Source organism: Schistocerca gregaria, chromosome 5 (assembly GCF_023897955.1).
Source record: "Schistocerca gregaria isolate iqSchGreg1 chromosome 5, iqSchGreg1.2, whole genome shotgun sequence".
Taxonomy (NCBI): Eukaryota; Metazoa; Arthropoda; class Insecta; order Orthoptera; family Acrididae; genus Schistocerca; species Schistocerca gregaria.
Window position 1 is genome coordinate 263,726,476 of NC_064924.1, and position 26,989 is coordinate 263,753,464.

Below are 26,989 nucleotides of genomic sequence, written 5' to 3' on the forward strand. Positions count from 1 at the left end.
TGCAAAGCATCAAAGACTGAATATCCCAAGATCTGGCAACAATCATACACACTGACAGTGGATGTGCTGCCCATCTTGCAGCTAACTGCCACACTGACAAGTACACATTCAGATAATATCCTGTCATTTGACATGCTGAATTATTTCATTTGGCATGGCAGCAAGAACATTGTAACTCCAACACAACAGCTATTAATTCAGTTGCTCATGTGTAAACATTATACTGCAGATGGGAGCATTATTTCTTAAAGGACAAGGCAAAATGAATAATCTCTTTGAGGACAGCAAAGAATCTCTGATGAGGAAAACACTGTGTAAAAATATTAAGAGAGAGACAAAACGTTTCCTGATGAAACATTACATTGTACAAAGGCATATTCTACTAAAAAACCTATTGGAAATCTCCAAAAAGTTATGATAAAGAATAAACAGACACCCATGAGTATGAACATCATGAGTATAATCATAATTATGATCTTAAAGCATCAGTGCAATGAAATATAAAATACAAAAAATGTAAGAATGGACCAAGAGGCAAATAAGAATGGAATTCAGTATGAGTGAATGAGACAGATTCTTCATATAAAGGAAAAAGACAGATAAACACAGAGATCTCTACTATTTCTTGTACAGAAACTGTCAAACTCAGAGTAAAACACAAATAAAATGCTCATCTACAAACAAGGTTAATGTCACCATACAACAAGCAGAAAATTTCTCACTGAGACAGTAAAAGAGAGTGACTTTTCACAAGAAAATATAATTTTTTAAGTTAGACTATTTTTAAGCTAATGCATCTTGTCCAGTGAGTAATCTCCTATTCAAAGCTATGGTTGTGAAAGGTCTTTTAAGCAGGTGTCATAACCTCTTCATTCCTCTGAAAAACTTTCCTAGAAACGAAACAGTCAGACAGTGCCTACTCTGTTGAATGGGATGGAAGCAGGTACTAAGCCAACAATGATGACAGTTGTATGAATTTATATGCCAACTAGCTCTCCAGATGACGATGAGACTGAAGGAATGTGTGATGAGATAAAATAAATTATTTAGATAGTCAAGGGAAATGAACATTTAATTGAGATGGGTGACTGGAATTAAATAGTAGGAAAAGGAAGTGAAGGAAGAACAGAAAAAGAACACAGATTTGGGGGGAATGAATGAACGGGAAGCCAGCTGGTAGAACTTTGTGCCAAAGCATATTTTAATCATCACTCACACTTGGCTCAATAATCATGACAGAAGGCTGTGTATGTGGAAGAGACTGGCAACACTGGAAATGATAAGCCAGAGTTTTTGAAAAATCATTTCCAGGGCAGAAGTGGACTCTCACAATATTTTATTGGCTATAAACTGCAGATTAAAACTGAAGTAGTTGCAAAATGGTAGGGAATTAAGAAGATGGGACATGGGTAAGGAAAACAAACCAGAAGTTGCTGAGAGTTTCAGGGGACGCATTAAGCAATCTTGTACTGAAACAGGAGAAAGGAATACAATAGAAGACAAAGAGGTAGTTCTGAGAGATGGAGTAGAGAATCCAAGGAGACACTAAATTTATTTGACAAAGAGAGAAAATGTAAACAAAGTGGCAAATAAAGCATGTGACAGGGAAGTCAGACATCTAAAAAATGAGATTGACAGATAATTCAAAATGTCTGAAATGGAATGGTTAGAGGACAAATACTAGACTGTAGAACCATGAGCATCTAGGAAAATGAATGAAAAACAGGAGCTGAAGTATACCTCCTGCTTTCATGGCCACTCCTGTTTCAGACATAACATCTGTGCATCACTGGTTGCTGCTCCTTACTCCCACAGGTGCTCCTCTTTTGGAGACAGTTTATGCATCTCACCAGCACATCACATGTTTGGATTCAGTGTTGACAATGAACATTCTGTTTACAGGCTCAATCCTAGCAGGCACCACCAGAGACTGCTACTATCAGCCATAGGCAGGGAATGCAGTTACAATGGTGGTTCTGTTGTCAGGGACTATTTTGCATCCACTGGTCACATCTCTTCAAGAGCCCACAAATATCCTTCTGGTGCAGTACAATTAAACATGGAGCAACCTCCAGCAGCCAGTTGCAGCTGCAGCTCCCCTCCAGGCCACTCACGCTGGTTACTTATTGCATCCCATCTGTTGAAGCCTCAGTCCGCTCTGCACCACTGTGACCCCAGAGCTATGGTGTAGTTGTGCAACAGTGAAAACATCATGAACTATGTCATGAAATCATCATGAACCAGATCATGACAGATTCTTAGTTTTGCCACATTCATATTGATCAAGGACTATCATTTTGATTACTATTATTTATGTGGAACCTTACTTTTTTTCAGTGAGGCTTCAAAAAATGTTTTCGGTTGGTGCATAAGTTTGTAGCATTTTTCCATAAGTTTAATAAACACAGCAGGTAAACATAACAGAGACTTATGTCATCAATAAAATATTGTCCTTCACTATTTACAACAGTCTGCCAATGGTGGATAACTTTTGATTCCATGACTGTAAATATCATGTTGTTCTGAGGTGAAGAACTTATCAAGCCATGTTTGGAGTGCATTTTCATTTGGAAAGAAAGTTCCTTGAAGGTTGTTTAATAGAGAGTGGAAAGGTGAAAATCTGAGGGCACAAGATCAGGTGAATAAGGTGTGAATAGAATGGTTTCCCAAATTAACTTCTTTGTGATATTTTTCGTCAGTCTAGCAGAATGTGGGAGGGCGTTATCATGGCATAGCATCACTTCATGCAGCATTCATGGTCATTGTTATTGGACTGCATCTGCAAAACATCGCAGCTGTTGAGGCTACAGCAAGATGGCACCTGTTAATGTTGTTAGTGAAAACCATCACAGAAAAAATGCAATTACACTCCTGGAAATTGAAATAAGAACACCGTGAATTCATTGTCCCAGGAAGGGGAAACTTTATTGACATATTCCTGGGGTCAGATATATCACATGATCACACTGACAGAACCACAGGCACATAGACACAGGCAACAGAGCATGCACAATGTCGGCACTAGTACAGTGTATATCCACCTTTCGCAGCAATGCAGGCTGCTATTCTCCCATGGAGACGATCGTAGAGATGCTGGATGTAGTCCTGTGGAACGGCTTGCCATGCCATTTCCACCTGGCGCCTCAGTTGGACCAGCGTTCGTGCTGGACGTGCAGACCGCGTGAGACGACGCTTCATCCAGTCCGAAACATGCTCAATGGGGGACAGATCCGGAGATCTTGCTGGCCAGGGTAGTTGACTTGCACCTTCTAGAGCACGTTGGGTGGCACGGGATACATGCGGACGTGCATTGTCCTGTTGGAACAGCAAGTTCCCTTGCCGGTCTAGGAATGGTAGAACGATGGGTTCAATGACGGTTTGGATGTACCGTGCACTATTCAGTGTCCCCTCGACAATCAGCAGAGGTGTACGGCCAGTGTAGGAGATCGCTCCCCACACCATGATGCCGGGTGTTGGCCCTGTGTGCCTCGGTCGTATGCAGTCCTGATTGTGGCGCTCACCTGCACGGTGCCAAACACGCATACGACCATCAATGGCACCAAGGCAGAAGCGACTCTCATCGCTGAAGACGACACGTCTCCATTCGTCCCTCCATTCACGTCTGTCGCGACACCACTGGAGGCGGGCTGCACGATGTTGGGGCGTGAGCGGAAGACGGCCTAACGGTGTGCGGGACCGTAGCCCAGCTTCATGGAGACGGTTGCGAATGGTCCTCGCCGATACCCCAGGAGCAACAGTGTCCCTAATTTGCTGGGAAGTGGCGGTGCGGTCCCCTACGGCACTGTGTAGGATCCTACAGTCTTGGCGTGCATCCGTGCATCGCTGCGGTCCGGTCCCAGGTCGACGGGCACGTGCACCTTCCGCCGACCACTGGCAACAACATCGACGTACTGTGGAGACCTCACGCCCCACGTGTTGAGCAATTCGGCGGTATGTCCACCCGGCCTCCCACATGCCCACTATACGCCCTCGCTCAAAGTCCGTCAACTGCACATACGGTTCACGTCCACGCTGTCGCGGCATGCTACCAGTGTTAAAGACTGCGATGGAGCTCCATATGCCACGGCAAACTGGCTGACACTGACGGCGGCGGTGCACAAATGCTGCGCAGCTAGCGCCATTCGACGGCCAACACCGCGGTTCCTGGTGTGTCCGCTGTGCCGTGCGTGTGATCATTGCTTGTACAGCCCTCTTGCAGTGTCCGGAGCAAGTATGGTGGGTCTGACACACCGGTGTCAATGTGTTCTTTTTTCCATTTCCAGGAGTGTAAAAGTGATAATAGGTGTAAAGTGTCTGCTAAGAAAGTGATAAAAGGAGTTCAATGCAAAAGAGTGTTGACACTGGTTTCACAAGAAATGCTTGAAAGTGTGTATAGAATTTTTAACGAATGACTTTACTTGGACATGTTGCACTTGCGTCATGGAAATACATGAACAGGAAATCATAAACGCTGTCAGGGACAAAGATGAAATAATAAAAGTGCATCAGAGTGATATCGATGCTTTAAACAAGAGGTACATTGCTCTCAGTGAAAAATAAAGAGACTTAGAAAAGAGGATATGTGGAAAAGAATCGCATCCGAATGACTTCCACACTTCAAGTATCAAGTATGGAAACATGGCACCGAGCAAAAAACATCATCTCCTCGAGTATTGTGCAGGAGAAAATCAAAAGGGTAAGTAAAATAAAATAACTGTAACCAATAAATTCACTGCACTGGAGTTTGAAGAATGTTATGAAATACCATGTGAAAAGTGACTGTTTGGCACTCGATTGCTAATGAATAGAAGACATTCAGCATGAAAGTGCAGCAGTGTCTGCAGAAACATAAGGTGAAATTATTTTGGGAGAGCCATGCATTAAAAATGTCAAATCTAATGTCAGTGCACGCTGGGAACAGTATAAGTAGTTACAGTGGAGTAAAACCAGGAGCAAATTTCAACAAAGTTACTGCCGGTATAAACAGTGAATGCTCCAAACTCACAAAAAAGGACTGTGCAGTGCTGATCGAAGGTGCAAATGATGTAATCAAAAACATTGCCAACAGATTCATCAAGAAACTGGCACTAATACAATACTTACCTTTCACCAATGTTATTGTAGCCACTCTATCATTCAGATATGACCTGCTTTATTGGTCATGTGTCAATACAGAAATTAGGCAAACTAATGATAAACTGAGATATTTTTGTACTAAATTTACAAACTTAAAATCATTACATATTAGTGGCTACGAAAGGAACAGTTTCACTGGACATAGTATGCACCTGAATCAGCATGGCAAAAGGGAACTTATCACAAATACAAATAGACTCATCTTCAAACTGAAAAATAATTCTTTAAATGTCACTGAAATGCTCAACATAATATTCAACTGCTTCTAGCCATATACCCCAGTACTGGTTCTGGTGACAAAATAATATTGGGATACAGCTCTTTAATTTTTGAGATCCTACTGGGAGCCTTCAAAAAAAATTTTTCACATTTGATATTAAACTATCAACATTTTTGTGATTTATCCTTGTGCATTCAGCTAATCTATTAATTCTAGGCACCAAGTATGTTACATGATGCTGTAATTTACCGTCTAGTAAGGTCATCCGAAGACCAGTATCAGCTGCAAAGCGATTTAGAAAAGATTGCTGTATGGTGTGTCAGGTGGCAGTTGACGCTAAATAACGAAAAGTGTGAGATGATCCACATGAGTTCGAAAAGAAATCCGTTGGAATTCGATTACTCGATAAATAGTACAATTCTCAAGGCTGTCAATTCAACTAAGTACCTGGGTGTTAAAATTACGAACAACTTCAGTTGGAAGGACCACATAGATAATATTGTCGGGAAGGCGAGCCAAAGGTTGCGTTTCATTGGCAGGACACTTAGAAGATGCAACAAGTCCACTAAAGAGACAGCTTACACTACACTCGTTCGTCCTCTGTTAGAATATTGCTGCGCGGTGTGGGATCCTTACCAGGTGGGATTGACGGAGGACATCGAGAGGGTGCAAAGAAGGGCAGCTCGTTTTGTATTATCACGTTATAGGGGAGTGGCAGATATGATACACGAGTTGGGATGGAAGTCATTACAGCATAGACGTTTTTCGGCTCGGCGAGAGCTTTTTACGAAATTTCAGTCACCAACTTTCTCTTCCGAATGCGAAAATATTTTGTTGAGCCCAACCTACATAGGTAGGAATGATCATCAAAATAAAATAAGAGAAATCAGAGCTCAAACAGAAAGGTTTAGGTGTTCGTTTTTCCCGCTCGCTGTTCGGGAGTGGAATAGTAGAGAGATAGTATGATTGTGGTTCGATGAACCCTCTGCCAAGCACTTAAATGTGAATTGCAGAGTAGTCATGTAGATGTAGATGTAGATAGATGAATCATTTTAGGGCATAAAACATTCAGGTCTTCTGCAGTTTTAAGCATATAAGGAGAAGCATCGATAAATAACAAAAAAACTTATTTGTCTTTGATGTCATTAGGCCATAAAACAGTCATAGCATCATTAAAGGACTTTTATGATGTTTGGTGATTACAGTTAGAAAGTTCTTCACGTGCCAACACAAAGGATTTACTCGATTTATCTTCAGTCATCCAATTACTACCTTACCAATGAACCACCCTTGGGCGGCTGTAGTCTCATTGACTGTGACCCACATATGACCCTCCTAAATTACATCTCAATTCAACACCAAACAATCCTCATAAATGCAGTTGTCGTAGTTTTTTTCTCTGTGCAGATTCATCACAGATATGTTTTCATGAATGCTTCTCATGAAAGCTGCTAAACACTGGGTTACTTAATTTCCATAAAGGGATACCTGCACAAATCATAGCATAGCACAAATCTTTCAAGAAGTTAGAACTTTGGGAGCCACTGGCTGTTACATCAGAAAAAGAGTGTTGTTTGAATTCTTTCTTGCATTATTTACCTTATGTTTTGTGGTAGATATGTGTTGTGAGACTAGAAACCATTGATCAGTTGACACAGATTTTTCACAAGCATTACAAAACAGTAGTTTAGCTTCTGTACCCGAAACACTTGTTTGGAAAATCTTCAACATATTTTTGCAATTTAAATATAAAAATGTAGATGTGTAAATAACGCAATGACACATAGCAACAAACCTCACTATTATCAGCAGTGAATGACACAAATGTGAAGTTACGCTTGGCTTGTGCACTACTTGTGGAGTGTGTGTCAGATGTTGTGCATTGAACATAAGACTCCAGTACAACAAAGAGGAAATGTTTAAAGCTCCAGTGTTATTGTTGGCATCGCTGGCATGAACTGCCCACTTGATTGTAAGGCCTAACTGCTTTACATTTCATGTGAAAGACAATCAAATGACAAAACAGAAAACATCAGGGAGTAGAAAGCATGTAACATATCTATGATGAAGACAACATATAAAACTTAAGACAACATATAAAACTTCTTAGTGAGCCCTTACACCCTAGTTTCAACTGGTATACATTGAGGGTACCAACAAACAATGCCATAAAAAAAATTGCTTTAGCACCCTTAATTTAACATCCTATTCATTACTACAGACAAGTACCACATTTGATAATAGCACATTTATAAATGTGCTTTCATGAAAACTTGTAACTTTGGTGACACATTTTCACTACAAGAGATGACTGGCAGGGAAGGACACGTTGACCGCAGTGGACAACATGTCAAAAACTGCTCCTCTTCCCACCACTCCAAAAACATATTTTTAATATTTCATTCTCTAGGAGAATGTTTGCTTTCTTCCCTCTTCCCATAATCCCTCATAACCAACATTATAAAAGGCTTGCAGGCTATCTGAAAGGCTAGTCTGCCTCAGATGGTGCAATTGGTGTTTTTGGTTCATCCTTTTCTGAAGCCAGGAATCATGCGTTGGAGGGTCATTCAATGATTTTTTTTAATGCTGTTAAGCTTTAGAAAGATTGGTTCTATATAACATGGTGTTGAAAATAAGGATTTATGTAATTCTGATATAACAATATGGACCAAACTTTGAAATACAGAAACTGAACATTACACTTTCAAACTCCAAATGCCATGATTTATGTAAAAAATTACAAAAAGACTAAAAATTACTTAAAATGGAAATGTGTATTTACATATTAATCTGGGCCCTATTTATCACATAGGATCAGTACAGAAGATTAAAAGAAGAGCAGTATATTTTGTTATGTATTTGTGTAGTTAATGTGAGAGCATACTGGAAATGCTCTACCAACTTCAGTGGTTAATGTTACAATATGGACATCACACATCACAAAGAGGCACACTATCAAAGTATAGGTAACGTGTAATTTTCTTCCAGACGTATCTCACATACAGACAATGATGGTAGAATCAGAGAAAAAATTTAAGCTCCTGCAAAGGATCAACAGCAGTCATAAATGAAACTGGAGCAGGGATAGAAGGGAACAGGAGTGAACATTTGATATCATTATAAGAGACAGTATATCCTCTACCAAATGCTGTACTGCATCTTGTAGAATTATCATTTAAATGTTCTCCTACAGCTATAAAATCTTAATATTTGTAAACACTAAACAGGATTAGTCTTTCACTTACCAGTTCATCTGCCTCCACTGGAAGTTCCAGAAGTGAATGTTTTATGGGCCTCCTCGAATACTGATATGTTATGTTTCCTTGAAAATATGTAGCAGCAAATTTTCTGAAATTGTATTCAGACAAATCTTCTTTAGGACCCTCATCTGGCTGTAGTATGTCAACTTTCCCATCAATGTGTTTATCTGTAAGCTATTCACAAAAATTTAATAAACACTTAACAATCAGAAACATATGTTCAGCATATTAGTTAATATCCACACCACACTTTTGTCATACTTCATATAAGTATCATAAAGCTGCTATGTTTTCATTACTTATCTTCAGTGTACTATCTTCATCAAAGCATTAACATAAACAAAAAACGATTATTACCTCTTGGGTTTCTTGGTGGTCAAAGTCAAACAGCTCATCAACAATGCGACTGTATTCATTTGAGTCTTCATCAAATGCCTCAGGTTGAACTGCATGCCCATATTCTCTTGTTTGCATCTCTTCCACGAATTCTGATAGTCGTTTCTGTTGAAATACATTAAAGCAATCAATTTATGCTACAACAAATATTTAAAAAAATGAGGAACAAGATTTTTCTGATTAAGAGATTTAAAATTAATGTTAGGTGCTTACTGTTTTATAGCTCATTGTGTATGACACAGAAAACATGAAAGATGTTCTTAATGAAAGGAACTGCAGAGACTGAAATAGTCTCATTGATTATATATTTCAAAGTAAATTTTGACAATAGTAGGTATTTACTGTATATAACAGTAGTAGCAGACTGTGTAGCTCATATATTGTACATAACAGCTGCATATACTGATAACTTACATTTTAACAGACCTCTGTTCTCTTTTGTTATTCCATAAGGTAAGGCAATGTTTGCATACATATTTATCAAAGACATAAGTTACAATGTCTATTTCCTATCCAACAACAGTTTAAGTTCACAAAGTGATATTCAGTCATTTTATTTTATTTTATTCATTTATTTATTTATAACAGAAAAAGAAAGATGCCTTCATAGACCACAGATCTCCTACTGAAAATTCCACAATTTATCAGCTATTTTAGGTGACAGCATGACTCCTGTTTAGCTTTTAACAATTATTTTTCACAAGGAAATAAAATTTAACGTAGTTACACCTTCTGTTGAGTGTATTCATGATCAATATTATGGTACACACAAGATGAATATATTCATCCTCACACATAATTCTACTTGCAATATTCTGAGTATTGGTTAGTTCCTATTTCAATATTGAGTTACCAGAAACTATTACTGTAAGGACACCAACAACAGAAAATAAGTAAAATATGGTGACTTCTTGGTATCTATGGCCCCCACAGCTCGCAATTAATTTTAGCAAAAGTAACTGAATTTAGTTATTTTAGAGGATACATAAGAGTTCTTTTCCATTTCAAATTTTCACCAATACATACCAATAAATATATTACAGTTTCTGAAAAACATGTATATTTAAGAAAAAAGAACAAAAACAGTTACTAGCTTTCAAAAAACACCATACAGCATTTTCTCTTTTAACTCTTCTTCCTTTGACCTACAGTGATATGCTAATCATGTACAGACAGAAAAGTAGAAAATCCATATTAGAAGCACGTCTAAGACTTTTTGTTATTAATGTCTTTGACAATGGGTGCCACTTCTTCCTAAGTTACTTGAATTACTTATCAGAGGTTTCTGCACACCTTTCTTAAATGTGGGGTATATCAATCTGTTGATGCTCTCTTAAAACCAATAAAATAAGATTTATCTAATAGGAATCTCACAATCAAATGTCTTAGATAAATCACAGAAACTTTCATATCAAGTGTTTCATATCAACATTAGGACAGACCATGTCTTAGGACATTAGGGATTGCTGCCTGGAGTACTCTTGTTTACGTATACTGTTCGTGCTAACACTTTATTTGCAGCTTGCTTTCATATTTACACTCATTCAGTTAGTGATTCAGTATCCTCTTTTTATGAAACTATCAATCAAAGTTTGAATGTCAAATGATACATACTTTCATTTTACTAACCACGTATAAGGTGCATTAAAACAAAACGAGCCGGAGGCATAATTACAGAAACCTGTATGTTAGAAATATTGACCCTGACTGTTGAGACACTTTTCTGACTATGAGACAAGGCGGTGAATGGCTATCTCATAAAATTCCCTGTGCTGCAATGTTAACCAGTTCTGCACATACAGCTGGACGTCGTCTGAGGTGAAGGTTATGCTGACATTCTTTGACCAAGGTGGCACATTTCTGATTCCCTTCCTGCAGCTTGGGACAACAGTGAATGCCCAGACTAACTCACAAAACTTGACCACCCTTTGCCAAGTGATCAAATCAAAACAACCAGGCAGTCTCACCCATGGGGTCATTCCGTTCCACGATTATGCAAAGCCTCATATGGCCAACACAGTCATGGCACTCCTGCAGAAATTCAAATGGGAGGTTGTCAGCCACTTTCCATACAGTCCAGACCTCTCTTCCTGTGATTACATCATTTTTGGCCCCTTAAAAAGTCTCTGAGGGGCAGACAATTCACCTCAGACGACAACGTTCAGCTGTATGTGCGGAACTGGTTGACATCGCAGCCCCAGGAATTTTATGAGACAGCCTTTCACCACCTTGTGTCACAGTGGAACAAGTGTCTCAACAGCCAGGGTCAATACTTCTAACATAAAGGTACTGATTTCTGTAATAATGCCTCCAGCATATTTCTTTTTGAACACCCATTATATGCTAACAGGTTAAATTCTTCATTGCTAGATTAACAAATTGAGATCACAAAACTAAAGAAATAAGTGACATAAAAATGAAATAGTATAAGGAATATGTAAAGATTATTATATTGCAGTTGTGAAACATCATGTGCAGTTAGCAAAGCGCCCCAGATACTCTTTTAAAGAAAAGCAAATAATTGAACCTTCCTGGAAGAATAAAACTGCATGCTATTGAGCACACGGTGTTTATTTGGCAGGAAGTTTTTAAATAGCACACTTTCCTCTGCTGCACAAAAATTCATTCTGGGAGCAAACAATTATTTAGTGCAATGGTTCTGTCCACAAAAGCTCTTCAATGTGTGAGCTGGCACAATATAACATGAGAGAAAGAAAACCATCATGATTCATATAGTCACTCTGTAGTCCTGCCCTAATGACTATATAAAATCAATAGTTTCCTTGAAGCAGAACATCCTAGATATAGAAATACTCATAATTGCTAGAATTCCTTTGTTTGCTTATCAGGATTTCTAGTTTCAATTTACAGATGTCTGTGGCACCAGCAAAACTGAATATTTTTTCAAGGCTTCCTAGTTTGATACATACAAACACAAGGAAGTTTATAGCTGCTGACAGAGTCAGAACTCTCTCAGGAGTGATATATTTATATTTACACTATCTTTTTAAGCTGTATACCTAGAAATTCTTTGAGATAATGCTTATGATGCTATTATAACACAAAAGAATTTCTGGATCAATAAATATACTAAAACTTTCAACACAGAAGATGTGTAGAGAAATACTGATTGCACATATAGTGTATTAAGAGTCATTTCATATTTTTGTTTAATGGTTTGCTCTGTTTGGATATCTGTGGGAAAAACTTATGTGGTCAGTTAAACTGGCAAATAACCGTACCAATGTTACAGCTGTGCAATTTTAAATTTCAGACACTGGAATAAGCAGATGTAGCAACATAGATGAGAATGTATCATTGTTCATCTGAAAAATTTACAACTAAAATCTTAAATTTGTTTAGCTATTGTTATTCAAGAGCTTTGTGTGAGACTAAATTTTTGTTCCATTTCAGGTCTCATTCTGATGCTAACATATAAAGTGTAGTGCAGGTGAAGTTCATGGAGGTGGTACAAAACTGGTGAGTGGGAGAGGAGGGGTGTGATGTCAGGCAGAAACTTAGGTGCATTAGTAATTGTATACTGTAATAGGTGTGAAAAGCAGCATGCTGCCTTTTACTGTTAATTACCAGTTTGGTACTGAAATCTAAGGAAAGGTATACTAGTTACTAGCCCCCACCTACTTTTTGAAATTTGTACTTCACTGGCTTGTTTCTACAGATTACGTCTCAGGAATCTATGATATGAATAAATCTCTGTTAGCTGCATGGCAAGCAGCAGCATTCATTGTAAAACTGCATCACAAGCAATAATCTACTGTAAACAGAACTCTGGGTAAATATGCCAAACTAATCATGTAAATATTTAACATCAATAGAAGATAAACAGTAACTACTTAGTATAATTGAGGAGGTTGCAGAAAGCAGCAGCTTTCTTTCTAATTTACTTGATTGGGTGTAGATGGAAAAGGCATGAAGGGAATTAAAGAGGACAGCTCATTGTTAATACAGTGTACAGATAAAAATTTCTGTGATTTGCTTGTCTGTTGGCAATATATACCTAGACTCTTTCTACATCCCTTGTTCATGGGATCCGTGTAACATGCTGAATGAATTAATACAATAATCTAGTCAATAATGTACTTTTATGTGAGGAAAAGTTCCACCTCACCTGTATCTTGATAATGCCTTTATTGTCTCAAATGACTAGTTTTGGTGGCACATTACCACATCCTCAGGCCCTGCTACTGCCAAAAGAGTATTAGATTTCCTTAGTACTTTTATTGTGAAGTCCTTGTTACTAGCAGATGTTGGCTGGCTTTCCTCAGGAGTCTCTACTTGACACTGTGTTGTCTCCAATGCAATCAATGGATTGTGATCAAAATTGGGAATGAGTGTTTTAGAAGAAATTCAAGAAATCTACTATCTAGGAAGTACGGTTATACATGAAGATCAAAGCAAGGACCATATCAAAAACTTGGCAGATGAAGAATATTCTTTCAGTAAAAGAACTCGACCAGTGTCAGATACTGATGGGAAAAAAAGGAAAAATTTCCTGAAAGAGCATGTCTAGAGTACAGGATTGTACAGAAGTGAAATACTGATCACTGGTGATTCAGAAAGAAAGTGGAAGCATTTGGAAGTTGTGCTGTCATAGAATGCGAAAAATTATGTGGACGGATAAAGTACACAATGAAAAGTACAGAAGGGGCAGATCAGTGGGAAAACTGCTACAGAAACCACTATAGTTAACTTGGAGATGTAAGTTAAACTGTAACATTGTCTTTTTCTGTCAAAATAACATTTCCAGTGCCTTCATCTGACTTAAACTTGTATAATAAGAAACATAGTCAAACAAATGAAACTTCTTATTCATTGCTCAGCTGGTTACATCACTGGATGGTTTCAGTCTCCTAGACTTCTGTTCTGTTGTTCACATACTGATACTGAGAGTGGTGTTTGCCTCAGTTATGAGTACACTGTACAAAAGGGTAATAGACAGAGGATTGCATGACAAAAGGATTAAATAACTAATAAGACATTTATATGGTTTTTTTATTTGATAAAATGTGTTCCATGCATCAATGAATTTTTTTCAAGAAGTTCAACTAGTTGCAAGTACAAACTTAGAAAAATGCTATGGTGATGAACATTATATATAACTTAAATAGACGCTTTCAGCATCATGAATTGAAGTCTACATATAATACTTGGAAGTAAAATTTAAGTTACAATGATTTTAAGCCAAATCTTCTCCTTTTTTCTAAATATTTTTATTGAACTACAATAAAAAATACTGCTTCAATGTAGTGTTGATATTTATAGAGAAATAATACTCAGATCTTAGATCTAAATAAATCATACAAATGTATTATGCACTTGCATATTGTTTTATTTGCAACAAAATTTTAACTGGTGTGAATGAGTAAACAACATTTATATTATACTGACACTTATGAAAAAATGTCATAATTGTCTACACAATTGATAATAAAGCTGTTTACACAATCACAAACAAATGAATAACAAAACTTATCACAAACAGCACCATTAATGCTGAAAGGTGCCCTTGATTCTGATAAATTTGACAAATAACACAGACATATATATTGCATGAATAGTCATTTGAGTATAATGAGCAAAAATTTACACTTAAATATCCACATAAATCCAAAACACATAAGATAAGGATTAGACATGAAGTTCTTCAGTCAGCAAAACAGAAATAGAGTCCACCAACACACAACATGTAAATGTATTTTCAATGACCAAATAGCATCAAGCAAGATCATAAAAAATGTATCTCCATTTTGCTATGTAGTATGTAGTAGTATGCCACATTCTACAAAATGAAGTACATAATATTGTTTGATATGTCTGCTCCAAAACAGTCATACTCTAAGAACTAAAACCTTTCAAGGCAGAGACTCCATACATCTTTAAAAAGAACTTTTACCCAATACCTGAGCTGTAGTGCTTTACAAGTTGGTTTCTGTGTATAACATATTTTGTTTACAGCCAGCCTGTGGCACTCAAAGTGTCCTACAATTTATATACTCTTTACAGAGACAAATATAGACTAGTAGACATGCTACAATCAACTACTCACATGTATCTAGCAATATATGCTTTACCATAGCGGAACCTATAATACTGCAAATCATAGTTAAGATCATATCAAGAAAATACGAAAAGGCTAAATTTGAATCCATCCAATAATATAACAACAGTGGTTGAGAGGAAGAAAGATTTCTACCAAAAAAATAATAATTTTCTGGCAACTAAATACACTGACCAGTCAAAATATGATTTAAAACAGAAGAATAACATCAAAGGTAGTAAACTGTCTTTGGAGAAAGTTCATGTAAATAATATGTTAACATTGGGTATATCAATGTGCAAAGTATCATGGAAAGAAATCAATTAAACAAAGGAAGACACACAGAAATGACACAGGAGGAATGACAACAGAATCAACGAAATTTGGAAAAAATTTTACAACCAAGAGACAAACACAGAAAATGGGCATTTAGGGGAGACATCAGATCTCATGTTGCTGTCTAGGGTAAGATCCTAGAGGTGTTTTGGTAGCAAAATTTGAAATTTAATGCAGGACAAAAGCACAAAGTAAAGGTCCCAACACCACCATCTATCCATTCTTTGCTGGCCAAATGCTGGCAGTGAAAACGTCTTGCACCATCAGTGAACAAATGGGTTACTTTTGAGTCCAGCTGCACTTCAAAAGCATCTATTGATGACTTTGGCAGCAGAGATGCATAACAAACAAGTACTTAATAATACTTCAGTAATTTGATCATATTATAAGAATGGAAATTAAAAGATCTAGAAGAAAAAAGCACGCTTAATTTCATTCTTTAGAAATGCTGAAGAAAAGGAGAGGTTAAATACAATTCTCACTGTGAGCATCAGCTAATTCCATACTTAACAAAAACTATATTCATTCACTGCTAAAAACTTATTTACATATGAGGATGTAAAGATTAGTAAAAAAAAGAATGAATAAAGTTGTAGAGTACTCTCAATAAATAGCAAGAAGACTACTGCTCTGAATAAAAACAAAAAATAAGAGAAACTGTCAAACTAAAGGCTGTTCTCAAGAATATTTATATGTAATATTGTTAAAATTTCATTCTAAGACTTTTAGAGTATGATACAACTTTCTGAACCTTGGGAACGGGGCTTCTCACTGAAGTGCTGCAGTGACCAATTTGAAACAGAAAAGAGTTTTATTATGTGGATAAAAATAAGAATCTCTTTTCAAGTTCTAAAGGTAGATAAAAAATATTTATGCAGAAGAAATGTCTGGAGGAGAAAAAGAAAAGAAATTTGAAAAGATGTGTTGAAATAAATTAAAAAACTGAGGAGTAAAGGTAACAGTGTTGCTAGCAAATTTTTCAGTATTGTTTTTGTGCCTTTCAGTGAATCAGTGCCTCTACTATTCAGTGAGTTGTTATATTTACTCATTAAACTATTAACATTCACCCAGGAATTTCTATTACCATAACTTTAAAGGAATCCTGAGTCCAAAGAAATTTGCAAGATACAGATCTTTCTGTCAGCCTTTCAGTTTCTATACCTTAACTGCAAAATAATTCAATGTTCTGATAGTTATCGGATGCTACTGATGACAAATGTAAAAAGCTTCACTGTTAGTGCAATTGTGGCAATGGAAAAAATAAAAATACGATCACAGCAACTGATCAGGTTCTGAGCAAAATATTTATCTGCTGTGAATCACACAAGCTATCAGAATGTGGTATGGAAAATTCCTGGAGGGAAAGTGGCCACATACAGAGCTAAATAAAACACTTAACATCACAAAATAAAAACAGTACTATGCTTGTCATATATTTAGAATATCTCCAAGGGACATAAAACAAAATAGCTTGTTTAAGCTACATATAAAATATTTTCATACATCTGACAGATAACCCAAAGACATTCTTGCAATGTTCAGTGACTGCTAAGTATGAATGAGAGGAAACAGATATAACACTCCAAAAAGCATTGTTATGTAAGATAATCACAACTGCAGTGAAAACAAAAGTTGGCTGACATGACACATTTACTACACATATTTGGTTTGAGCCAGTAACTTCAAAGCACAGAAAACTGCAGCTAAGTACATATGGATGTACAAGCAGCTTACCACAAGTCATACTTACTGCTTCAATTAAGATTTATGAGAGGATCCCAACCTGCTAAATATTCTGTATATATTTCCTCACCACTAAAATATGAAGTTTGAGTAAGTTACTCAAAAATGCTAAGCCAATGAGTTGGTTGTGAAATCAGATTTTTAGGGTAGGAAAATGTATTTCAGTAACTGCCTAGACTGCTGTTACCTCCTGACTTTCATTCACCTCTCTCTTAGCCTTGTTCTCAAACTCAATTTTTCCTTTTAATCTTAAATTCTGGAGAAAGAAAGAAGGAATAGTGCAGGAGAACAATAGTCAGTAATCAACTGCCGTCAACCTAATAGGGACACTCTGTCATCAAAACAATAACGTGAGTATACTTCGTAAATTGAATTTTTTATGTTTACACATTATAAAAACTATTGTATGTCAAGAAGAAACAGTTACATAAAATAATTGTTGTACTTACTATGAAGAACTGTCACTAACTTAGTACAACTTGAATTACAATAAGAATGTGCAGTTTACATTCACAATTATAGATTTAAAAATGCTGTAAAGATTGAGAGAAGGTAAAATTACAAAACCATAGCTCATTATAAATGTTAGTTTATGGATATGTAACTACATAACTTGAGTAATAATTTAAATAAAATGCTTTTGGAATGGAAATCATAAATACAAAATAAATTCACTTCCACCAGGGAAAAAGATGTATGCCTAAAAGCAGGTAAATTGTAATAAACATATGCTTCAGGTAACTGTTCTGCAGCTCTAGAATAACAATAACATTATACACTGCAAATTATTGAAGAGTCTCATTATAAATTTATAAATATTATTTGACACGCACACGAGGTAACGAGTAACGTGTCCTAACATGTTTAATATGTGGTACCTTATAGTTCTGTTCAGCAATGGCCTTGTAATTCTTTGTACCTGAGTTCTTCAACTGCATTTCTTCTTTCTCTCTCAGAGTGTATAATTCTTGCTGTTTCTTCTTGAACAGCTACAAATGTAAGAAAAATAAACATTAAGATAAGTAAATAATCTTCCTACACTGGAAAATCTTATTATTTTTATGTGAAGTAATGGCAACATTAAACATAAAATTCTAAAGCTTCACAATACTATTTGGATGACTATAAAGGAAGGAACAAAGATTGGATTTTAATATTCCTTAAAAGTGAGGTCATTACAGATAAAGTGCAAGCTCAGATCAGAGAAGCTTGGAAAATGAAGTTGGCCACCACACTATTTTAAAGAATGCAATGTGGTATTCACTTTAAGTGGTTTAGGAAAATCACAGGAAACCTTAAGCTGGTCGACTGAATAGAGATTCTTGAATATGAGTCCACTGTCTCATCACTGTGCCAGCTAGCACATCAAGTAGAGGTATGTCATTACATGTCAATACCAAAAGTGATAATAGGATGAAAAATACCGGAATACCAACACAATGAAAAGAAAACAAATATTTATTGAATGATAAAACAGCAAAATGGCCAAAATAGATTAAAATTAAATACAGAAAGGAGAATGGTTTTAGGATCTAATCTGAAAATATTAATTACTAAAATACAACTTTGGAGTGGTAACAAGCTCAACAGATAAAATGAGGGACAAAATGAAATGGGTTTGTGTGAGTGTGTAATAACTCATCTAATGTAGTCATTGGACTCTGTGATTTCAAGCATCGACATGTGAATGTTTGAACACAAATGGAGAGTGGACTTCACATGTCAGTCACCAACAAGCATCTGGCAACATGAATTAAATGCAAATTAAGACAGCAAAAATTGTTGCAACACGGTTGTTTAGTCTCAATGGCTTTAAAAGTAGTTTTACTCCAAGGATGTCAACCAGTGACCTAAACAATAAATTCCGATGCACATACAGACATATAGAACAATATTATATATAAGCTGACACAATATTTGCAGGCATTTTTACCAGGGACTATAAATAAACTTTAGATAAAACTTCAGATAAATCCTTCATCTATTGTTATAAATGTGGCTGAAGAATATGAGTCTACACCAACATATTAACACAAAAACTGAGTCAGTAGCTTTAAAATAGATATGACCTGTTCAGCTACCAGCGTACGTTACTTGGAAATGGAACTGTTTCTCACATTCAGCAAGAATTCTTCCACTCTTAATGGAAAATGGTGTCCATGGAGACACTTTCAGAAGCTGACTGTGTAGCGATGTAATGCAAATGATTCAGAAGTCTGTAATCTGTGCCCCTACACTGAACAAAGACTGCCAAACAAACCAGGAGCTGCAATAAGAAATACTTCCATCAATTCCAAAACTATACAAATTAACTGTTTAGAACACTGGAGTGAAAGTATGACCAAAAACATTGTGAAAAGAAGCAAAATAAGTAGAGCTCATCTAGCTCCACCAAAGGCCAAGAACACTCCAAAGAATACAAAGGTAAACATTCCATTTCCAGATTGCTTCAATTACATCAAAACACTATCCTTGACAACCTGCTTTAACTGTAAATTCCATGACATATGATGCAGCACTTCAAGAACAGGCTACTGGAAATATTGAGCTAAAATAGGAAACATGTATGATGCCAACTCCAAAACTCTTGTCTGATGCACCAACAAAAGTTGGTAATATGGCACAATTACACATTTTAACTGTTCTACCATCATGTCTTGGTAGAATAACTTTATAATTAAAAATCTTTCTGGATCTGATTGCATGTGTAACACATCTCCAAGCTATTCTTCAATAGTCTTGCCTTATATTACACATGTTAACTGTCCGACCATCACTTCTTGGTAGAATAACTTCATAACTAAAATTTTTTTCTTAATCAGCTTCCATATGTAACACATCTCCATGCTATTCTTCAATACCCTTGTATTAATTTTATTTTACTGTGATTGTTAATTTAATTTAATCAGATATATAGTATAGGCACTGTTGTTTTAGGTTTAGTGTTAATATTTTTCTGGTTTGTTCCCTTAATATTTATTTAGTATTTAAAGTTTGACCATTTTAAGTACATTAACACTGCATTGTCAAAGATGACATCTATTTTGTGTTGATATCTCACTCTTGATGCATAGTGCCATAAAACTAAATGACAAGTGTACTAACAAACAATCAGAAATAGAAAATATTTTCAATAATCATTTTTTAAATGTTGTGGAGAAATAGGATCTAGATCTTCACTAGAAGAGGCAAGGCTTCTAATAGAAGAAGTCATACCTGTGCAGTTTGAAACAACTGTATTTCCACCAACCACTCCCTCTGAAATCAGTAAAATAATAAACTCACTGAAAAGTAAAAGCTCTTATGGAATTGATGGCATTTACAGCAAGATACTTAAAGCTTGTTCCCCTCAGGTAAGTATGATTCTCAGCCACGTATGTAATAGCTCTTTGGAGCACTGTGTTTTCCCCGACAGACTGAAATATACCATTGTAAAACCATTGCATAAAAAGGGGGATACGTCGGATGTCAACAATTATCACCCAATCTCTCTTCTGTCAGCTCTACCAAAAATTTTTGAAAAAGTAATGAATTCAAGAGTAGTCTCCCATATTTGTAAAAATAAAGTACTAACAAAATGTCAGTTTGGTTTTCAGAAAGACTTTTCAACAGAAAATGCTATATACGCTTTCTTTGATCAAATATTAAATGCTCTGAATAACCGGACATCACCCATTGGCATTTTTTGTGATCTCTCAAAGGCCTTTGATTGTGTAAATCATGGAATTCTTTTAGATAAGCTAAATCATTATGGTTTGAGGCGGGCAGTGCACAAATGGTTTAATTCATACTTAACTTGAAGAATGCGGAAAGTTGAAATAAGTGATTCATGTAATGTTAAAACAACAGCTGATTCCTCAAACTGGGGAGCTATCAAGTATGAGGTCCCACAGAGTTCAGTCTTAGGTCCTTTACTGTTCTTGATACACATTAATGACTTACCATTCCGCATTGATGAAGATGCAAAGTTAGTTCTTTTTGCTGATGATACAAGTATAGTAATAACATCCAAAAACCACGAACTAAGTGATGTAATTGTAAATGATGTTTTTCACAAAATTATTAAGTGGTTCTCAGCAAATGGACTCTCTTTAAATTTCGATAAAACACAGTATATACAGTTCCGTACAGTAAATGGCACAGCTCCAGTAATAAATATAGACTTTGAACAGAAGTCTGTAGCTAAGGTAGCATTTTCAAAATTTTTAGGTGTGGCCATTGATGAGAGGTTAAACTGGAAGCAACACATTGATGGTCTGCTGAAACGTCTGAGTTCAGCTACGTATGCTATTAGGGTTATTGCAAATTTTGGTGGCAAGAATATCAGTAAATTAGCTTACTATGCCTACTTTCATTCACTGCTTTCGTATGGCATCATATTCTGGGGTAATTCATCGTTGAGTAGAAAAGTATTCGTTGCTCAAAAACGTGTAATCAGAATAATTGCTGGAGTCCACCCACGGTCATCCTGCAGACATCTATTTACAGATCTAGGGATCCTCACAGTAACCTCACAGTATATATATTCACTTATGAAATTTGTTGTTAATAATCCTACCCAGTTCAAAACTATTAGCAGTGTGCATAGCTATAATACCAGGAGAAAGGATGATCTTCACTATGCAGGGTTAAATCTGACTTTGGGACAGAAAGGGGTAAATTATGTTGCCACAAAAGTCTTTGGTCACCTACCAAACAGCATCAAAATCCTGACAGATAGTCAACCAACATTTAAAAATAAATTAAAAGAATTTCTAGATGACAACTCCTTCTACTCACTGGCTGAATTTTTAGATATAAATTAAGGGAGAAGAAGGAAAAAACAAACTAGCTTAAACATTAGTGTCATGCAATATTTTGTGTAATGTAATATCTTGTACAGACATCTTTTATTAACCTGACACGTTCCACATCATTACGAAGTGTCATATTCATTATCTGTGGAACAAGTATTAATTTAATCTAATCTACTCTAGCAACTTTTTCAATGTTGTTCATGAATACTGTATCTTCATTGTGATGATAATTAAAGTTTGATGATGGCCTTGTAAGCCAAAAACTGGTTATCCCTGTAAATCAGTACTCTAGAACATACGCAGCACTGTACTTTTCATTTATAATCAGAATTCCACAATTTGTGATGGCTCGTTCATAAAAGAGAAAGAGACACTGAAGCTACCTACCACAGTATCTGTAAAACAGGCATCAGTGTCACAAAAACAAGAGGAAACAAAATACCAAACAAAGGACTATGTACAGCAGTTCTAGCGTATTACATGTCTTAATGAGTAGAACTTCCAAAGTCAATCATACCTACAATCGAGCGACTGAACATAACCCAAAAAGACATCAGTGTTGTTATAGACGTAGATGAAGTAAACGAGTGCTGCAGTTTAACACTTACATGAAATCTCAAATGAAGTGGAATAGAAATTAAACATGTTACTTAAGGTTTTAAAAAAATAAGTCAGGTGAAAGATATGTCAATGCATTCAACCTTTAGCAGCTAACTATGTTTACACACATCGTAAATGAGTAAGTGCAGTTGTAATGGATGTCTAGTATTTCACAATAAAATTAGTAAGGGGATTCAATCTCTTTAATTAGTTACCATATCTGCAATATACATACTAACTAGAAGCAAAAAATGTGTAGACAATTACCGTAGTTCATTTTCTACAAACATAACTTGGTAGAAGGTACTAGCTATTCTGTAATTTCCCGTAGTTGATTCAGTTATCTATAAATAAGTTTATTGTGAGACCAGTGCTTAAACATTCTCAAAATATGTGGGTGAATTTCTTAAGGGACCAAATTGCTGAGGTCATCAGTCACTAGACTTACACACTGTTTAAATTAACTTATGCTAAGAACAACACACACACACACACACATGCCTGAGGGAGGACTGAAACCTCCTGCAGGAAACATACTCAGCAATCTTGTTAAGGATTTGGGATGTTCACAACAGGCTCTAACAGTGAAAGTAACTAACTTAATAAAATTTAAAAAAGTAAATGTATTCAACTACATAATAATTAATCAAATGCAAAAAACTTAATTATTAAAAATACCTTGTAGTAATAGTGCTTGTTTGTATGATATAAAACTGCTTCATAATCATAGTTGGGAATAATGGAAGTATGCTTGAGTTTTTTTTACAATATACTGAGGAGCAATAGCTCAAGCACAAAAGAACTTTTCAGTGAATGTTTCTGTGAACTAGACTGTAAAATTATTTGTGGCTCTGAGGTCCCTATCAAATTGCATTCAATGTTGACATAAAGAAAACGACAACACATATAATGTATAGTCGCGACATTGTCAGAGAGTGCTGAACAATGTGAATTGGTGGACGCCTGAAGACATACAAATTATATTCCAAAGTGTTATTTACAAAACCAGAAGGACTCATTTTTAGTGATGAATACAGAAATAATCTGCAGCCTAGAGTCTTATACCCATACCGAATCATGAAGGCAAGATCATATTAATTATAGTGTATGCAGAGGTCAATATGTAATCATTCTTGTGCACACACCATCCATAACAACACACACAAATTATCAAACAGAAGTGAAACATTTGGATGATTTCCTTTACAACATGTTTTATAGTGTTCTGAGTATTATAAGTAAATTGCCTGAAACAAGATAAATAATAATAAGGCGTAAGTAAGCAAGCTTCCAGTAATGAGTAAATAAGCAGTAAAATAAGTATTATGTATGTATCTGCATGACCATATTGTTTTATTTTTATTAAATACTTAAGTTATATTTTAAAATATGGCCATATTTCAGTAATAGTGTTGTTTTTTTCACTTATATTGTGCATAATTATAAGAAGCAGCATTATAAAAAGTCACATAAAGCAACTGAACTGGCACATGTAATGTATACATGTGGGATTTAATCTACCCATGTTAAAACAAAAGATGTTTATAAGTCAACTTTGCTGCAGTCACTTCATGACAGTTTCTGTAGGCCTGACCAACAACCAGCAGCCTACCTGTATTGCTCACCACCACTAAGTTATGAGATGTTTGGACCTCCCAATAGCAGAGTGTACTGTCGGGTACAATATGTTCATTTTCAATGCCCGTTTCATAGTTGCTGCCATATGGATCCTCCCCACCCCCAGCCCCTTCTTCAAACACAATCTTACATGAATTATGCAACTGAAACGTGTTCCTTTAACATATTCTTGAATTTAGCAATCCATTGGGACTTAATCCATGCTCCCTCTATCCACCACCTATCACTGCCTCTTCTCCACTGTCTTCTGCAACCCCCCTTTGTCAACTTCATTTTGCTTTTCACATTAGCTGTATTTATATCCTAGACCCACTTTCCTGGACAGTATTGCAATGTATGCTAACACACAAAATGCAGTTATACTCTAAGTACTTGAATGAGCTGTCACTTCCCAAATAATCCCTCATTGAAGATGACCTATACCTACTACTCAATACTTCCATTATGAAGCTAGGTATGACTTTTCCTACATCCAAGCGCAATAACAGTCACAATGGGCAGCCAGTGTAGTATAAATGTCTTTCTGCTACTATAGTTACAAGAACTACTATGAGGTAAAAAAGGTATTGAGGGGAGATACCTATTAATCTATGAGAGTCCTAACGTATGATGAATGTAGCCACATTTATGGAAGTGAAAAGAGAAGCGAGACAATGTATATTAAGTTTTCATGTCTTCAATGCAATGAAGACAACCCCAGCAGCAATTAGAGGCACATGATGCAACCAAGTGCCAAATGTGGCTTAGATCAGAACACATAAAGATGAATTACAGTATATCAAAGAAACGGTTATACCTCATTTGAAAATAAGTGTCATTTTCTGAGCTATTGTGAATATCTATGTGGCAGCCTTCAATCAAATCAACTGCAAGTAAGTGGTTGACTTTCCTGATTTCCATTAGAAATAATGTGAAGAAAAGTGAAAATGCTAACAGTATTGCAAGGAAAGGTGCACAATAAGGTCATACCAAGCTCTAAGAAGATTACAATGGACCTTTGCAATCTATTGGTACACATTCATTAAGTCACCTTCTGCTAACATCCATTCTTACAAACAGTAATCAGTTTTTGCTTTCAATAACTCATTATGATATCATGACAGAAGAGTTATATAAAACCAGATAATAGAAAGTCAAACACAGATAATAACCCGTCATCTTCATACAACAAAAATAATCAACTTGTGGAATTTATATATTCATTTTTAATATTATAAAGGGCTCTAATAAATGAATGATATCTGCCAGTGCAACTCTAGCATCAATAGCTTACCTTGAACATATACATTTAAAACAGAAGTTCTTGGAAATTATACATACAGATGGGACAAATCCTACATAAATTTTGTAATCTTATTGAAGCCAAATAAATACTACTACAAAAACTAACTCTTACTTAAAATAATTATTTTAGATGCAAGAGAAATGTTAGTTACTTGCCTGAGATTTTTCCTTAAACATTTTGCGAGCAAGGTATCCTCGACATCTTGCCTGAAACAAATAAGAATTAATAAAACTGAAAACCATCTTTTGTACATATGAACCAAAGAATGAAAGTTGTTTGCATATTAGAGGATCAAATTCAGTTCTTCCATTTAGCTGTTATTGATGTATCTGCCAAAGACAGATCACTGTCTTGCTTCTCTCTCTCATTTCTGTTCTACATCTACAAGTATGTACAAAGGTTTGCAATCAGTCCATTGAAACTAAATGTTATGATATACTTCAAAAATTAACATGAGTGCCAAGTTCACTCCTCAGTGTAAGTCTTTATTTTCAGAACATTAAACATATACAAAATTGACAAAACTCAATGCATAAGTTGCAAGTAGATAAACAGCATGCATTATGAGTCCTGTCAACACATCAAAAGAAACTTGGAATTGCTTTACACTTGTCACACTAGCTAGAAGTTATCACAACAGATAATCTTGTTTAAGAGTGGATATCAGCAAAAATACAAGATAAAAGATGTCAGATACTAACAACGTGTAAAGTGCAGCTAATAGCATGTTTTCATTAGTGTACACTTGAGACTGTTGGTATGGATTCATAAACAACAGATAGCATCATTTTTATTATTAGAATGTACTGCATAGTATAAAGTCAAAGCACAAACATTCTTTTCCTCATATCCCCCACCATCCTCTTTAATATGCATTTCATTCTGTTAAGCTATGTTCATAACAGCCAAATCAGTCTCCTTGCCTACATTTTCATCCACATTTAAAATTCTGAATGAACTATAAAAACATACTTTATTTGCAGTAATCTGATATTTGTTTAATATCTCATATGTCAGGTGGATAAGTCCTTTGCAGGTTTGAATTTTGACAAATCACGCATAAAGGAGATCCACACTTTTTGTTGTAAATAGCCACATCAACTGCCAGTAAAAATCTTTTTGTCTGAAGGCTGCTTTATAAAGCAGAAAATTCTGATCATAATAATTTAATAAATCATGCCTGCTAAATGTTTGTCTCTATGCCTGAATTATTTTATTATTTTAGTGTTTAAATATGCAACCTATAAGAGTACCAAAATATAACAGTGAAAAGAAAAACTCTGGAATCTAAATCCCAACTATAATTGTTTCTTTCAATGCCTTTCCTGCAATTCATGTCTCCCCCGATTCAATATTTAGTGATTTAAGTATGGTACACACTTAATATTAGAGCAGCAACAGAGTTCAAAAGATACCTTTTAGTTCTTATTTCCACAATTTCAAAATCAATTTTAAACATCTTTCCATCAATCATTTTGGTTTTTCCTCATTTCTTCTATGTTTGACAATAGTGTTCTGCAG

At 35.7% G+C, this 26,989-nt stretch overlaps 1 protein-coding gene across 1 annotated transcript in view; it reads right to left on the minus strand.

The window, feature by feature from the left end:
* LOC126272544 (myosin-VIIa-like) overlaps nucleotides 1-26,989 on the minus strand; it is a 332,006-nt gene that overhangs the window by 163,314 nt on the left and 141,703 nt on the right. The window contains exons 16-19 of the mRNA XM_049975462.1: nucleotides 25,624-25,674; nucleotides 18,028-18,138; nucleotides 8,974-9,117; nucleotides 8,602-8,790 (exon numbers count right to left, since the gene is read on the minus strand). Of these exons, the coding sequence (XP_049831419.1) occupies nucleotides 8,602-8,790; nucleotides 8,974-9,117; nucleotides 18,028-18,138; nucleotides 25,624-25,674 (495 nt within the window). The remainder of the gene's footprint in view (nucleotides 1-8,601; nucleotides 8,791-8,973; nucleotides 9,118-18,027; nucleotides 18,139-25,623; nucleotides 25,675-26,989) is intronic.